Source organism: Euprymna scolopes, chromosome 33 (genome assembly GCF_053919585.1).
Source record: "Euprymna scolopes isolate OS-2025 chromosome 33, ASM5391958v1, whole genome shotgun sequence".
Taxonomy (NCBI): Eukaryota; Metazoa; Mollusca; class Cephalopoda; order Sepiida; family Sepiolidae; genus Euprymna; species Euprymna scolopes.
This window is the reverse complement of record NC_136514.1, coordinates 24,146,758-24,164,989: the sequence shown is the minus strand read 5'-3', so window position 1 is coordinate 24,164,989 and position 18,232 is coordinate 24,146,758. Positions and strand designations below refer to the sequence as shown.

Genomic DNA, 18,232 nt, shown 5'->3' with positions numbered 1-18,232 from the left:
AGAAGGTTAAAAAGCTCCTTCTACACATCCCCAAAAATACACTCACAGATTTAAACAACCTCATTTACGCAGGCGCCAAAATGGTAAGTATGAATCTCAAATCAGAAAAACAACCGGGGACAAGGTGGCCGACAAAACCTGGATGGGAAATAAGACTAGAAACTCAAATACACAAACAAAAAAAGAAACCAAAATGATCAACTGGAAGATAGCAATGTGAAGAAGACGGAATATTGGAAATGTAACTGGCAGGGAGAGGCTAAACAGGAAACATGAAGAACTGGACACAAAAAAAAGCAAAAGAAGCGAGATTGAGACGATATAGATATAAATCTGAACAATGCAAACAAAACAGAACATTTGAAACTACTGAAAGCCAATTCTACCAAAATGTGAACGGAGGAAAAACAAAAACAGAACAAGCAAATCCGACAGAAACAAAACTCTACTGGAGTAAAATATGAGAAGAGCAACGAGATCACAATAGAAATACTGAATGGCTGAACGATATAAAAGAAGAGTTACAACCAATAAAAGAAGGAACAGCGAATAAAATCAGCAAGGAAACCCTATAGAAAACCATAGGAAAAATGGAAAACTGGAGAGCACCAGGGCACGACGGGATACATGCATACTGGTTCAAAAAAATCACAACCTTACACGAAAGACTAGCCCCAAACCTGAGAAGATGTATACAGGAAGCAACCGTCACAGACTGGATGACAGTAGATAGAACTATACTGATACAGAAGGACACGGAAAAAGGAACCCTCCCTATCAACTATAGGCCAATCACGTGCTTACCAACTACGTGGAAAATGCTGACAGCACAACTGAGGGAATAACTCTACCACTACCTGAATAACCGTGCACTCATCCCCAAAGGAGCAGAAAAGATGCCAAAAAGGAAAAAGAGGCACACATGACCTGCTATATATAGATCAAAAGATCCTAAAAGAGGTAAAAAGGAGTAGAAAGAATTTAGCCATGGCATGGATTGACTACAAAAAAGCGTACAACATGATCCCCCAAGCATGGGGAATGCCTAAAAATGTATAAAATACCAAGCGGAATCACCAATGTAATAGAAAATGCAATGAAAACATGGAGACTGGAATTGACAGCTGATCGACAACACATAACAGAAATTAACATACAAAGAGGTATCTTCCAAGGAGACTCACTATCACCACTACTGTTCATCATAGCCATCATGTCCTTGAACAGTATTCTGAGAAAGTGCCAAGTCAGATACAAGTTCTCCAATACAGAGGAAAAATGAACCACCTGGTGTACATGGACGATCTGAAATTTGTTTGCAAGGGCCGGAAATGAGCTAGAGACACTAATTAACACTACCAGGATCTTCAGCCAAGATATCCAAATGGAATTTGGAATGGGAAAATGCGCATAACTAGTTACAAGAAAGGGAAAACTGGAAACGACAGAAGGCATGGAACTACCCAACAAAACAGAAATGAGGCCACTAGGGAGGGAAACAAGGCGATTATGAATAATCGGGAATTCTAGAAGCGGACACCATCAGAGCACCAGAAATGAAAGGGAAAATTGGAAACCAATACGTCAGGAGAACAAGAAAACTCCTGGAAACGAAATTATATAGCAGAAACCTAATAAACGGTATAAATGCATGGTCAGTATCACTAGTAAGGTATTCTGGACAGTTTATAGGGTGGACAAAAGAATAACTGACACAACTCGACCAGAAAACCAGGAAACTCATGAATATGCATGATGCACTACACCCAAAGGACGATATTGACAGGCTCTACGCGAAAAGTAAAGACGGCGGGAGGGGACTGATCTGTATAGAAGACTGTGTGAAGGACATGAAAAAAGAACAAGAAAAATACATAATACAAAACACTGAAAGGATAATTATGGGAGCGGGGGACACTGAAAAAAAAACAACAAAACAGAAAATACAGAGACAAATGACAAAAGGAGAAAAGAGAAGTGGAAAGAGAAACAACTCCACGGCAGATTCATAAGAATGACAAAAGATGAGAATAACGAAAACACCTGGACATGGATGGGAAAAATAATATAAACCTGGAAACTGAATCTCTAATAACTGCACCACAAGATAACTCGATAAGGACCAACCATATCAAAGCAAGAATCGATAAAACATAAGAAAACAGCAAATGCAGACTCTGTGGACAAATAGATGAAACGATAAACCATATAGTAAGTGAATGCAGAAAACTGGCCCAAAAAGAATACAAAAACAGGCATGGGCAAGTGGTGAGTATGGTGCACTGGGAATTGTGCAAACGACTGCATTTTGAGCATACAGACAAATGGTACAAGCATAAACCCGCAATAGAACTCGAAAACGAGAACCACAAAATCCTACGAGACAGGGACATAGAGACAGACACACCCATCCAAGCAAGAAGACCAGATGTCGTTATAATTAACAAGAAAGAAAAATCCTGTCAAATCGTAGACTTTGCTCTCCCAGCTGACCACAGGGTGAGTATGAAGGAAAAGGACACACGAAGAAAATATACAGAGCTAGCCAGAGAGTTAAAAGTGATTTGGATGATGAAGAAAATCCAAATAGTACCGATAATAGTAGGAGCACTAGGAACAATTCCGAAAAACTTCGAGAAAGGATGTCAGAAATTGGAATCAGAGGAATAACTGCAAAAGTACGACGAACTATAATGAAAACGACTGAAATATAAAGGAAAACCCTTGAATGCAGAGAATAATACAAGAAGACAATATAACGAACAAGCGTTACAAAGAATGAAGAACGCCGAAGCTGCATATCTGCACCACCATCATGCACCCCCCCCATAGTTTCACCACCGCTCCTCCCAAAGTGCTGTGAAGGGTCAAGAAGAACTGAAAGACCGAGGAGAGAGCGCCAGCCAGACTTCGGTTTGACAAGCGCAAAGAGAACTGGGACTTTGGGGAGGCTTACTACCACTAAAATTTCAGTATAAACCAATGACCATTGCCGGCGAGACATCAATGGTAAGAGGCTGTTGCGATGATGCAAATTCATTTGCAAATGCTATCGAAGGAGGTGGAGAGAACTGGACATCTGGGGAGACTTGCTGTCACTCAGTCTCCAGAGAACACCACAGGTTTCCTAGCAGATTGTTTGTTGACTTGGGTGAAAGCTTCATGTGAACCAATAATAACAATAATAATAATAATAATAATAATAATAATAATAATAATAATAATAATAATAAAAATAATAATAATAATAATAAAGTAACACCGCAAACATGAATAAACATTAACTTAAAGAGTTCAAGAAGATGCAGCTTTTACAATTGTTTATTTAGAGTACCTTTCTAGAACATTATCAGTTTGTCATAAATAACGATTACAACACACAGCGAAGAAAAATAATTTCCCCTTTATAAGTTTTCTGCAGGAACATTTTATAACTCTTTGAAACGACTATCGACATGTTTAAATGATGCTGTTTTATTTTAACTACCAAAGCATATTAGATAGCGATAATAATTAACTGTCTGCTATTAATTGAACACAGCGTGATATAACTCATTTGCAGGTGCGTAAAACTGATTTACATCGGTGCGCAAGTTAGCAGGTCGGAGTCGTGTTCGTCGTATGAATCAACCAGATGCATCGGTTGATCAACTAAGAGCGGCCATGCACCACTATCACCCCTGATCGAGGAAAAAGCTATCGATCCGCCAATCGTACGAAAGTTTGGACCGGGTGAATTTCACGTGTTCATCCGAGTAACTCACATACTCCATTCCTAGTGGAGCTCTCTGTCGAATTCTTTAAGTTTGATCCTTGCAACCATACTTCCTTTGGAATCGAATTCTGGTTAGCAGCTGGGTTCTACTTGAATAATTAGCGCATACTCTGTCCGTGACAGATGAACGACTGGGTTCCAATTTCTAGTTCAGCTCTGTAAAATATTCATAGTAAGAACTCGCTTTGCAGCATACACGAGAAAGAAACTTTAGTTTTTACGTGCATATGCCCAGTGTAAAGCTAAACCTCCACAAGTACAGCGTTTTTCAAATATTTCCTGTCAGTGGAACATAATAATTGGATTGATTCTGCTAAGAATTCAACATGTCCGTTTTCGAATGTAAAGAATTACAAATTCTCGTTCTTAATGTTAAATTATGAAATTTTGGTTTTATCTACTTATCCATTTGTCTGTGGATTTCTTTTATTTCTTTAACACTTTTTTACGATCCGTATTTATACGGCCGGACCGTCTAGTCTCTAAATGCCTTTCTTAACAGTTGTGTTCGTCTAGTGGTCGTGAAGCTCTAGTATCTGAGTGTGTGGTTTGAGTATATGTGTCAGACCATATAATGCGAATATACATGACAACACACCCCTCTTCTGCTGGTACATTCTTCTGTAAGGATCCGCCTACTTCTTGGTAAACCTTTTTTTTTACACAGTGGTCACCACTTATCAAGGCCCGGAAGCCACTCAGGGATTAGGGTTATTTCAAGTATAGTACAAAACCTGGTTCTGTTACAGCAAAAACGCATTTAAGGCAGGGACCCAAAACGAATGTTTGTTTTTATATATATTTTTATACACTCCCAGGCGTTGTCATTATAGCAGACATAAGTGAATGGCGATCTTTGGCTTGTGGTTCCATTTAGAAACCGTCACCCCCTTATGGGCAGACTTGTTTTTAACACATTTTATTTCTTCGCCGTCTTCAACCCAACTCTCTAAAATTAACTCAGAAACCGGAACCCTTGACACGTAAGATCGAGTCGCCATTCGCATACTCTCCGGTTCATACCTTCCGGGGCGATCGGTCACGGAGTTTTATTCATATCACAGCATGACCGTTGACTTTTTCTGCACCTAAATCTCGCTCGACCCATCGTTTCCCACGATTTAAACTATTATTTATTTTACTAGAAAGATAAACAATTAAATAGATGAACTGATGGATAGATAAACCGATACATGAATGGACACTTTCATGACAAAGTTCTTTCCTGCATTCGAATATGGTCAATTCAATCAATCATTTTGAATACACTCCTTATATTTTGACAATCAGTCAATTTAATTGGACGTCATCCTCGAGTAGATTTCACCTCCATACATGGTAATTAAGTAAGACAAAGATTCAAATCGATAGAATTCCAAATCGATCTCATAGTGTGAGAGAGAGTATCACTTAAGCTAATCCATGTATCATTAAACGAAACAAAAAAAAAACTTTATTTTCGGTGTCCGTTCCTTTGAAACTTTTATTACTACATGTTTGTCTTTCATTCGACCATGTTTAAAAGTAAGGATTTGATGTCTTATAAACTGAAAATAACGAATCAAATCAAACTGTCCTGCTGGTTCATGTCTTTCATCGGAGTTCGCTGGAATTTTTTTTCATTTATTTAATGAACAACTGATTTGACGCCATGCCAGACGAAACGGCGAGTAAAAAAAAAGACGAGTTGATTAAATGAAGATTTTGCACCCCTGAACATCTAACGCATGTTCGTGTCTGCAGCGTTTCATGGCGTCCGTAAGTTGGCAAATTACGGTTTCAATGGAAAAACAAACAAACAAACAAACAAACAAAACGATACAACGGAAGGCGGTGTTTTGCTGCACTGGAAACTGATTTGTTTAAATATGTGTTCATATTCTATTTACGATTATTAATTAGCTAACTATCATTATCATACCTTTCTTACAAACACCATTACATAATTTACTTTCCGTGTTCATATTTTATTTGCAATTATTGATTTTCAAACTAGTTAGATACCTGTCTTACAAACATCGTTAAATTCTTTACTTTCTGGGAATCGTCTTTAGAAAAAAACACTAACTTTTTTTCAAGAACAAACATATTAACGTCTTAAATATAGATTATCCGCTTATTGTTTTCACTCCCTTTTTAGAATATGAGAAGAAATCAATCTCGAAATATAATATAAACTTAGTTTTTATAGTTAGTTATCAAAAGTTTCTGAGTTTTCGTATGAATATTAGTAATATTAACGTTACTGAATAAGTGTAGGCAAACATGATAAATAACTTTAAAAGAGACTTTTAAAATGAGAGGCAATGTGTAATGTTAAAAGAACCATGATTAAATGCGTTTCATTTCAACTGAAAGACCTGAGTTGAATTGGTTTTCTTTTTTTCTCTCTTTGTGACTTTCTCAGATACAATGTGCGTGCCCGTCTTAAAAAGTAACGACACCCTTAAAATGTAACGACACGGTTAAAAGTAACTACACAGTTGAAATGTAACGACGCCGTTGAAATGTAACGACACCGTTCAAATTTAACGACACCGTTAAAATATCACGACACTGTCGAAAGTTATCGACACTGTTAAAATATCACGACACCGGTGAAATTTAACAACGCCGTTAAAAGGTAACGACATTGTTGAAATGTAACGACACTGTTAAAATTTAACGGCAGAGTAAAGAAGATTAACGGCTACGTTACATATTGAGTATAAATAGAGAGTCCAAATGCAAAACCTGATTAATTCAATTTGTTTAAATTGAAATCCTACATGTTAAAAGAATGGATATAATTATACAAGATTTCGAATAAAACTCATTTTAATTAAAATTATCACATTATATAAACACGATTTAGGTGTGTTATTGATTGTTGAAACGCAATATTTTAGTAGTGATAGTTTCATGAGTTTGAAAATGGCGTTTATTGTGTTTTACCTTCTGAGTATTAAAATAGAACACTTTCGGTCATGTAAGGATCACTACAGTGAATGAGAGGTAGAGGGCAATTAAAAAAAAGCGGCAACGATTACATGAATTACAAAGTTCAAATTTAAAATAAAGAAAAAAATCTGCTCGTATTCAACAACACGAATAAAAAACCTGCCGACAAGAAACGGAACTAACATGATAAGCATACTGCGTACATAAAACACTTCTCCCCAGAAAAAAGGCATTAAAATATAAAATAATGCAATATTAATGTTATATACCTATCCTGGGTAGGGTATTCAACTGGTTGATTCGGACCTTTGATTGTAATTCTAATATTTATAAAAGTTTGCGTGGTCCGGGCGTCCTTGTTTGTTTTACTCCTGTATTTCTAACACACACACACACACACACACACACACACACACACACACACACACACACACACACACACACACACACACACACATATATATATATATATACGTGTACACACACACACTCCTCCACACATATCTCTCTCTCTCTCTCTCTCTCTCTCTCTCTCTATATATATATATATATATATATATATATATATATTTGATATCCCTAATATATATTGCTATTCAGGTTCAATATAATATTCGATAAAGAAATTTCCTTATAATAATTATGCCGCAATTCTGCATTAACTAACATATCATATTTACGCGTACATTACGACTGTGCAACGCCGGGCGGTCTGCTAGTATTTAATTAAATTCAAATGCTATTTCATTTTTCAATAATTTTTGCTATCGTAATTTTAATTGAAGCAAATATTTAGCCAATATTTTACTAATTAATTTGCTATTTTTTTATGATTTATTTGTTTCACGTTTTGTTAATTAAAATGTTATGCAAGACGTATTTGTTAATATTGAGAGGACAGCGTTGATAATGGCCAAGAATAGTCGACGCCACTGTTGACCTCATATGATGTATCAAGTTTAGTGCTAAAATCATTCCTCGGGCCACGACACGCATAAAACGGTCTGACGAAAATAGTCTAAATTGGCGCGTATATAGGAATCCCGAAAATACAAATGATTAATATAATTGCTCGGAAAAAAGACATTTCTTCTATTCACTGAAGAGCTTCTCATTCGACCGAGCGTGGTTCTATTTAAATAGACAGAAGGCAAGTCGCGTTAAACGCCGTTTTCAAAATCATAAAACCATCACTGCAAAAATAGTATGTTTCAACATTCAATACCACACTTTTACCATATTTTACATATGATAGTTATGATAGTTATTTAAAATACAATGGGTTTTATTCGAAGTCTAGTATAATTATATTTGCTTTATATATATATATATATATATATATATATATATATATATATATATATATACTTAAGATTTCAATTTAAACATATTGGATTAATAACGTTTAGCATTTAAACTTTTGATTTATGCCCAATATATAAAGTAGTCGTTGATGTTCTTCAACGGTGTCGTTATATTACAAGGATGCCGTTATATTTTTACATGGACCCACACATTATATCCAAGACAGTAACAAAGGAAAAAGGAAATGAATTTACAGTTGAAAGTACTTCTCCTATTATGCACTCTTGGAAATAAAGACCAATTTGTGTTACTACGTTTCTGTTTTTTTAGATGATGATTCATCATACGTATTATTTGAATTTGACAAAATCATGGCTGACTGAACGGAAACATGCTACCTTCGTGGATTTCTTAAAGAGTTCCGTTCGAAATTCCTTGCAGATTTTCAAAATCGACTGAAAAAATTTCCGAGTCCGACTAAAATATTTCCGTGTTCGTCAAAATACACGTGAGGAAGGGCACAGGTTAAATCGTCCGAAACGTTTTTGAAATAACTCTTAAGATGGGGACTGTAATCAGAATAATCGAAAGACTACGTATGCGTGTTACCTTTCTTTCCCTCAGACATTCTTTTTCATCAAGTCTATAAATTTAAATTAATTACAGAAAACCCATTCTATATTCCGATGTAGAGATTTGTATACAAGCTAAACCGTGTTTCGGTGTTGCCCGAAATAACAAAAAAAAAAAAACTCTCTATTTGTGCCTAAAACTAAAGAATAATTCACTAACAACATATCTTATTATATATATATGGAGTTGCCTTCTGAACACAATACCGCATAGCTGCTTCCTAGACGATTAGACAGTGATTGTTTTCAAGTTAAGAAGCAATAAGTTATTTTTGAATCGCTCTCTTGAATATTTAAGATATACTCAATTTCCAACCCCATTAATTATTACGGTCTGGTCACTCTGACATTTATTTACACTTATTCTAGTAGAACATCACCAGAAAAATAAATTCTTTAAGAACTTTAACCATCTATCCACTCTATAGATTAGGCCAATAAGTATAAACCACTGTGTTCTAATGATATTGTTAAGACTTTTAGACATCTTGAATAGATTAACTTTGCAAATGCTTACTCTATAGGAGTAACAAGTGCAAAAAAGTGGTAGCATTTCTGAGATTACGTTCAGCATCGGTTTAGTATATGTTTTTCCTGGTGGCATATATTAGATGACATCTAGAAATAAACTGTAAACTGATCCCTGGACAAGTTTCTGGATTTGTTATTTTCAAAAGGCAAACCTTTTTCATGACTACAACCAGATTCTTTATGAGGACCAGTATATTTGTTTCAGGATACCATCTCTAAGTGATTGCCAACCAAAGGTTGAACAGTACTTGACGTACATACTATTCAAATAAGTTAACTCTGATATTTCGATTGCATTGCCAGAACTAAGTATAGTATGGAAAAGATGAATCTATAGCGCTAGGAAGTTGAGATTGTAATCGCACTATCTGTGCAACAATGGCATTAAAAAGATATGTAAATTATTTCCACTGTCGAACTAGGTAATAATGTGAAACGACCTTTTAACCGAACAAAAATACACAATCAAATAGAACCAAATAGATAACTCATAGAAAGTATTAGTTTTCAAAATAATAAATTATATAAATAATCAGTTAATTAGTTAAAATAAATCCAAAGTATAATAAGTTACATGTTATACAACGTCTACTTTCTATTAGGTTGTTCTTGCTGCTTTTAACTTTTAATTAAGATGAACATATCTTAGGTCCCTACACGTGGTAGCTTGTCCGCCGATAGTCGAATGGAAAATAATAAGACAAGTTACCACGTTTAGGGACCTAGGCGACCCATGTAGATTATACCTTCATGAAAAATTTGCTATTCTGTACTTTAAAGAACCCTAACATCTATTAAACTGTAGAAGAGAAATAGGAAACAACTGTGTTCACAAGATAAAATTTACTCTAGGATAGCGATAATAAATAGTTTTAAAACTAACAAAACAATAGAAAATGAACAAGTAAAGAAATTAAATAAGCATGAATATACATAAACGATCACACATGTATGTATGTATATATATATGTATATATATGTGCATATATGTATGTACATATATATATTTATATACAAACTAAGATAAAAAAAACACTAACCTAGATTTAAAACAGATCAAGAAACTAGATATCCAGGCTAAATAGAGCACACACAAGGAATAGGTCAACCAGAGGTCAAATAGACCTTTGTCGAATAAGTGCATGCTCATTGGCTGATAGGAAGGGCGCGGTGGATACTAGAAAGCTGATTGACTAACTAAAATCTCAATAGAAGATGCGTATATAAAAACGACAAACAACCACAAAATTCGCGCATAAGCCTGAAGAGTCCTAGAGTGGATGAAACGCGGAACATTCAGTGTAGCTTAATCGCCATATATATTTTATAACTTACTAACTAGCTCTACGTATTGAGCACTTTTGAAGTAAATACTTAAAGTTTACGCATAAATCTATACTTTCGTATATTAATTTTATGTGAGTAAATGAAGTAGTTATATATGTATATACATATACATATATATATATATATATATATATATATATATATATATATATATATTAATCTCGGTTTTACGTATGCATATGTTTTTTTGTTTTTTGAGGATGGTCTTAGAATTTGAAAAGTCGAAAAATCCACAGATTATGACTTTCATTATGGCAATTATCTTTCTCCGTAACAAACCCGATCGGGCCAAGATCGCAGTATAGTATCTGTTCTCATGATACTCTTAAGCTTTTCTGTCCTCGGTCGGTGAAGGTGAAATCCTTTCAGAACTGAGACAATTTTTATTTGGCTTTCCTATCCAAAGTGCCGGTTTTTGCGGGAGCTGGATTTTCCTCAATAAAAATCGATCGTGTCATACTCTGCCCTCATGGGAAGGCGAGTAAATAGGAAGAGGAATGAACAGCATGCTGCCCGTGTGTAAACACTTTATTTCGTGACGAGATTTATTTAATGCTTTCGACTGCCGTATTATTAACGCCTTTAAAATATATCGTAATGCGGACATTGCGATACCGCCGTTAGCAGTGCGGAGAAGTCTTGGCGCCAAACGTTGCTATATTTCACATACCGTGGCTTGCAGATGCCTGTCTATTATTATGTGCGAATCGAAATGATTATCATGATACGAGTTGGACATGTTTTTTTTTCTTTCGCTTCGTGCATTTTTTAAATCGTAGATATGAGATAAATCATAACTGGTCGTTGATATACGAGCTTCTAATTCCTAGCATTCCCTTTTTAACACAAACTATAAATAAAATAAACACCATGAAAAAAAAACGCCATGAGACATAGCTTTTCTAGTGAGGATTCATTCATCGCAAAATGGTTTGCATAGTCAGATAGAAGCTCTCTCTCTCTCTCTCACACACTCTCTATAAACACATACACATACACACACACATATATATATATATATATGTGTGTGTGTGTGTGTGTGTATGACACACATATACATATTTATAAAATACGTAACAAATAAATCTATATATCTATAAAAGTGAATGTGTCTGTGTATCTGTGTGTCTGTCTGTGTATATGTCTGTGTGTCTGTGTACATTTCCCTACGCAATAACTCTGTCAATTTTTAGTCTACAGTATCGAAATTTGGCATGCAGGTACTGAAATCTGGGGAAATCTATGTGATCGGTTTTCGGCTAGAAATTTGGCTGTTAAAAGGGGTCAAATTCCAACAATTTGATCTTTGAGAACACTACCAAACTCTTCCGACAATTTTGGGTGTAAACACTTAAAATTTTAGATAAAGTTCCTTGGACATGGATCTAGCTTAATAACTTGATTTGAGCCCAAAACAATAAATGTTAAGGGGTCATAATAGGGGTCGATTTAAAAAAAATTGCCTTCTGCGGTCTCTACCAAATTACTCAGACAATTTCTGGTCTAAACATTTGAAATTTTACATAAAGATTATTCATAGATAGGGTAAGCTTTTTCATCGGTTTGTGTCGAAATTTTTTATATATGTATGCATATTTGCATGTCTGCCCAACACTTTCGATTTTCTCAAGATCAGTATAGTTTTCAAGGTCGACTTTTTAAACGACAAATATCGAAATAATGGCGAATAACATTATCTCCACCTTAAACTTGGCATTTTTCTACAGGGGGGTCGCTTTTTTCGTCGATATATTTGAAAGTCATCCTCCCCTTTCGATTGTCTAGACTCAATTAAAAAAAAAATGTCACTTCCGGTTTAGCGGTGGTCGTAACCGCAAACACGCCAGGGGTTTTCCCGTTCTTTTTCTCCCTTGCGGTACGGGTTGGTGCCTGCCTTCCTACTACCACTTTTCATTGGCTCAACATACACATCGAAACACCCGGGCTAGGCCGGGCTTAAATGCTAGTATATTTATAAAAGTAAAAGCTAACTGATAATACTTTATAGCAAAACCTAAAGGGAAAGCTCTACACGGTTGGCTGGAGCAATTATTATAAGATGGAATTAATGGCAGTTAAAAGTTAAACATTTTATATTATCATCCAATCAGCAAGGAAACATGTGAGATATAAAGAAAACTATTAAGATCGCTATATTTTGCAGCTTAAATCATCTCATCAGATAAGAAGGACAAAGCAATGTATGTTACGGCAACTTGAAATAAAACATTAGATTAAAATATAAAACAAAATATATTATATGTATAAAAATACTGAATCGATGCTAAGAAATAGATAGAAGAGATATACAAAAACACAAAACTGCGAATATATAAAAAATAATAAAAGAGGGAAATAATTTATTTATTTATTAAAAAAATATTTCAAATTTCTTTAAAATAAAGCAATAATATAGAAGAAAAGTAAAGGCATAATAAAAATGCAATATATATATATATATTTATATATATAGATAGATAGATAGATATTCATGGGCATCTACCTATATCTCTCTTTCTCTCTCTCTCTCTCTCTCTCTCTCTCTCTATATATATATATATATATATATATATATATATCGGACAGTCTGTCGATTTCGACGATGACGCGGAGGCCGGTTAGTGTCCGTGTCGAAGGTGCGATATGCGTCCGATCGAAGCTCTGAAACCTCGGCCGCAGATGTGATACCTGCTGACAGTGAATCCGGGTAGTGGCGCCCATAGTCGCGCTCCTTTTGCTTCCCAAGCAGCAATGCTTCGATCTCTAATGGCATTGGCTGCGCCTGATACCACAGTTCTCCAAACTATCCGATCTTCAGCTTTCCTTCTCCAGTCGTTGAGTTGGTTTGTGTTTTTCAAATGTCTCTTGAACACGTCTTTATAACGCAGATTCGGCGCGCCTAGGGGTTGTGTACCTTATTTGAGCTCACCAAAGAAACCTGCTTTTGGTAGTCTGTTGTCTGACATGCGCGTGACTATCTCAGTTAGTTTGTTACGATTATTTATTCAGCACTGCCCCTTTAGCCTTTTCTAGTACTACAAAATTCGATGTATAATCTTTCCAAGAGATATCCATTAGATGACGAAGGTGCCTTTGTTGTATCAAGTTTAATCTCTTGAAGTGGCGTCTGTAGAGAGTCCAGGTTTCTGAGCTGTACAGAAGTGATAGTAGGACAATATCTCTGTACACATTCATCTGCGTCTTTAATCTGATTCCTCACAATTTTCCGAAGGCTCATACAGCCGCTTGGATCAGTTTTGACAGTTCTTCATCAAGTTTTCCGGTGTTCGTAATGGTACTGCCCAGGTAGGTGAACTATTTAACTTTCGCCAATGGGGTACAATTCAGGAGTACTTCTCTGAGGGTTAATATTTGTGTCACGGGTGTCTTTAATCAAAACTTCGGTCTTCTTGATGTTGTTTGTCAGTCCAAATTTCTTGGATGCCTCGGCAAATGCTATCACTAAATCTTGCATTCCTTTGAGACTGTGGGTCACAAGTGCTGAATCATCAGCAAAGTGTAGTTCCTTGACCACTAACGTATGTGTTCTGGTGTTTGCTCTTAAGCGTCTGAGGTTGAAAGGGTCACAATCACTTCTTGTTCGGATGTAGAGATCACTGAGTTCTTCAGGCATGCTTTTCAGGACAGCAGCAAGGAAGATTGTAAACAGAGTTGGCGCGAGGACACAGCATTGCTTGACACCGTGTACAACGCTGAAGGATTCTGAGCATCCGTCTCCCCTACAAACGCGAGCAGTCATGCCATCAGGGAAACTGCGCAGTACTCTTGTGAAGGTCTGTGGGCAACCATAGCGTCTCAGTAACTTCCAAAGCATGTCCCTATCAACTGTGTCGAAGGCCCTGCTAAAATCTACAAAGGTGACAATGACAGAGTGATGTTGTTCAATGGACTTTTACTGTAATTATCGATCATATATTGTGTAGATCTGTTGGCCCTGAATCCATATTGGCTCTCCGGTAGAATGTCTTCAGCCAATGCCTGTAGTCGATACTGAAGCACTTTGACCATAATCTTCCCAGCAACAGAGAGAAGGGAGATTCGTCTGTGGTTCATGCATTCCGCCCTGTCCCCTTTTCTGTTATACACTTTAACAATGTTGGCATCTTTGAAATCCTGGGAAACTTCTGCTGGTGATGTTCAGATGTTGTGGAAAAGTTGTAGTAATTGACTTCTCAGGGCTGCTCCACCATGTTTCCAAACTTCTGGTGGAATGTTGTCTGGTCCTGCAGCCTTTCCATTCTTTGTTCTCTTTATGGCCATATGAAGTTCATCTGCTGTTAGTAAATAGGCAGCTGAGGTATGTTATCAGTTTCATCTTCAGCACGGGTTTCTGGGTTCAACAAAAGTTCGGAGTGTTCCTTCCATCTCTCCATTATCGTGTGTTTCTCAGTAATGAGCACACTGCTATCAATGCTCTTTACAAGGTCAAAAAGAGACACTCTGTGGTCCGTACACTTCCTTCATCGATGCAAAGAACGCTTTAGAGTCATTTCTGTTTGCTAGGGTCTGAATTTTAGCTGCTTTTTTCGTCCACCATTCATTTTTCATTTTCCGCAGTTCTCTTGAAGTTAAGATTTTACACTTTTGTACTTGTCCCTTGCTGCTCTTGTGCATCTTTCTTTCAGATTTGTCTTTTGAGTGAGTGCCATGATCACTTTGTTGGATTCATCAAACCAGTCTGCATGTTTCCTACTTGGTTTACTAAGGACTTCAGATGCAGAAGGAACAGATCATTTTTCAGTGTTTCCCACTGTTCTTCTATGGTGCCAGTTGGTGTTGTGAGATTATCAGCTATTTAGTGTGCTAGTTTGTTTTTCACGCTTTGGTCCTGTAGTGATTCGGTATTTTGTTTTTTCGGTGGTTTTGGTACTTTCCTCTTGAACGGAGGAGGCTTTAGTTTTATGTTGCATCTAGCACGGGTCATGTAGTGATCAGTGCAATATTTAGCTCCTCTAATAGCTCTGGTACTGCGAAAGTCCTTTAGATCATCTATTCTTGTGATTACATAATCCAACACAGTGTGGTGCTTGGATCTCGGCTGTTTCTATGAGCAGTACCATTTGTCTGGATAGCTGAAGAACGTGTTTGTTATAGCAAGTCCGTGTTCGGAGCACTTTAATAGCAACAGTCCGCAATTCAGGTTCATTTTTCCTTTTCCAAATTTCTCCATTGTTTGTGCCCATGCTGCATGATCCTTCTCCACTCTAGCATTGAAATCACCGAGTACAATGAGTTTGTCAGCTGCAGGAATCTCAGAAAGCAGGTTGTCAAGAGACTCATAGAATAGTTCTTTAGTCTCCAGGTCATTTTCATCGTTGGTGCATATGCAGAGATCAATGTCAGGTATCTTTGCTTGTGAATATAAATTCTCCTTGGCATGAGGCGATCACTTTTCCCTGTTTGTAGTGATTCCAGTTCTTTCACAAGGTTGTTTGAGATTGCAAATGCAACCCCGCTTCTTGTCGCTCGCCAGAAGGTTTGCCAGACCAGTAAAAGGTGTGAATGTTTTCCTTTAGTTGACCTTGGTCGGTAAAATCGAGTTTCTTGTAGTGCTGTAATATCAATCTTATAGCTGTCCAGTTCTCGAGAGATGAGGGCTGTTCTTCTGTCCGGTCTATCATCATTGCCAATAAGGGTTCTGACATTCCACGATGCCAGAGTAAGGTTTTTGGTTGGTTTGTTTGTCTTCGTACCGCTGTTGTGGATTTGCACCGACCGCGGCTAGCCACCAGGAGTGGGTGTGAACTAGCAATGTTTAGTCAACCTTTTCTAGGATTAGAGCAGGCAGTGCACCTCTGAATAGAGCTGCCCGGTCACTGGGGCTGCTGCATTGCAATGCCATCGCTCTTCAGCAAAAGCACGACCATCATACTCATATCGCCTGAATGCGGAGATTACGCCACGGCTTCCAGTCCATCAAACCTGCCGGTACGCCCTCACTCCACTTCCACAGGACTTTCACCTCTTCCCCAGTCTGGGCAAAGTAGGAATAAGCAACTTGCCCAGTACTGCTAGCACTCTCTCTGCTGAAAGCAAAAGTACAGAGGAAAGGACGGGCCAGGACAGCCTACACACATGCAATCAAGCGCAGAACCAAGTCGAGTTGTACATCAACCTTGTTGACTGCGTCGGCACTGCAGTGCTGATTCCTCCGCTGCGCAAGGCGTTGGGATTCCTTCCTCATCCGCCAAGAACATCGTTGACCAGGCTTGGATTTTTGTGACCCTAAATAGGGGTGTTAGGGGGTAATACAACTTACCCAAGGGTGATCTAGGACTGCAACGACTAAGGGTAGTGACATTCTCCCTATTACCCTGGGGCTCCCGCACCAGGGCCTCGTTGCCGGATGCAGTTATACATCATACCCAGGACACACACACACACACACACACACACACACACACACACACACATATATATATATATATATATATATACATGAAAAATGTATACCTGCACACACAACCACACACACGCGCGCGCACACACATACACACACACACATATATATATATATATATATATATATATATATGTATTATGTGTGTGTATGGTGTGTATATCAGCCCTTTTAAGATCTCGGTTTTTATTGTTGAGCACACTGAGTTTAAGTTAAAAGTCGCTCACTTAAGCTTACCTGAGAATATCATGATCTCGTAATCATTTGATCACATCACATCAACCGTCTTCACATTTAAACAAAATTAAAAAAATGTTAAAATTTCAACTGTATTCCTCACGATTTACGGTGACCGTGTGGATTTGTTTTTTTCTAATGAAGTAAGAGATGGCTTCGTTGCTGGGTATAATTTCCTGACCGTTGGTACCCGTGACACCATGCCCACAAAGGATGAACACTAGTGTCCGTAGGTACTTATAAAAAATTATAGTAATTATGCTATATATATATATATATATATATATATATATATATATATATATATACTAGCAAAAGTACCCGTCGTTGACTGGCTTCAAAAACAGCCTACAGAAAATGGACTCTGATTTATGAAAGTATGATAGGTTATGAAAAGGAAAGGTTGTAATGAGATGGCTTCGAATTTGGGGGTATAAAAACTAAAGCAAAATATGATGAAAGTAAAAATAACACAGATAAACTCTATAATTTATTATACCATACCTGTTCACATTGAAACACTTATCACAATATTATGTGGATCTATATTAAAAAACCTTGTTAAACTTTGTGACATATTTCCATTCTATGAAGGTCAGGCGCGAACGAACATCCCATAATTTTATTATACCATATTTCTTCAAACTGAAACATAATTATTAAAGTATATTACGCAGATAGATATGAAAAGTCTTTATTAAAGTTTGTGCCTATTTCCATTCTATGGAGGTCAGGCGCGAACGCAGGCCCTACAATATTATTTAACCCTCCCTATTTAAGTTAAAACATACATATCAAAACATTCTTATGTACATCTATATCAAAAACACTTGTAAACGTTTTTTTTTAATTTTTAAATGTTATATTTCCATACTTTGTGGACCAGGCGCGAACAGGGACCCCGCAATTTTAATGAACCATTGTTCTGCCAGATCCAAAATACCCATTCCTCTGTCTCGATACATCTTCTATCATTATATGTAATCAGCTTTTTAAAATAGTCAACCATATAGGAGCCTATTCGTGACCAGACACACACACAAA

The 18,232-nt window shown here is 36.8% G+C and overlaps 1 protein-coding gene across 1 annotated transcript; it reads right to left on the bottom strand.

The window, feature by feature from the left end:
* Positions 1 to 13,849: 13,849 nt before the first annotated feature.
* LOC145257994 (uncharacterized) lies at positions 13,850 to 14,365 on the bottom strand. Its single transcript, XM_080115721.1, has one exon. The coding sequence runs from the start codon at positions 14,363 to 14,365 to the stop codon at positions 13,850 to 13,852; it is 516 nt and encodes a 171-aa protein (XP_079971847.1).
* Between the last annotated feature and the right edge of the window lie 3,867 nt (positions 14,366 to 18,232).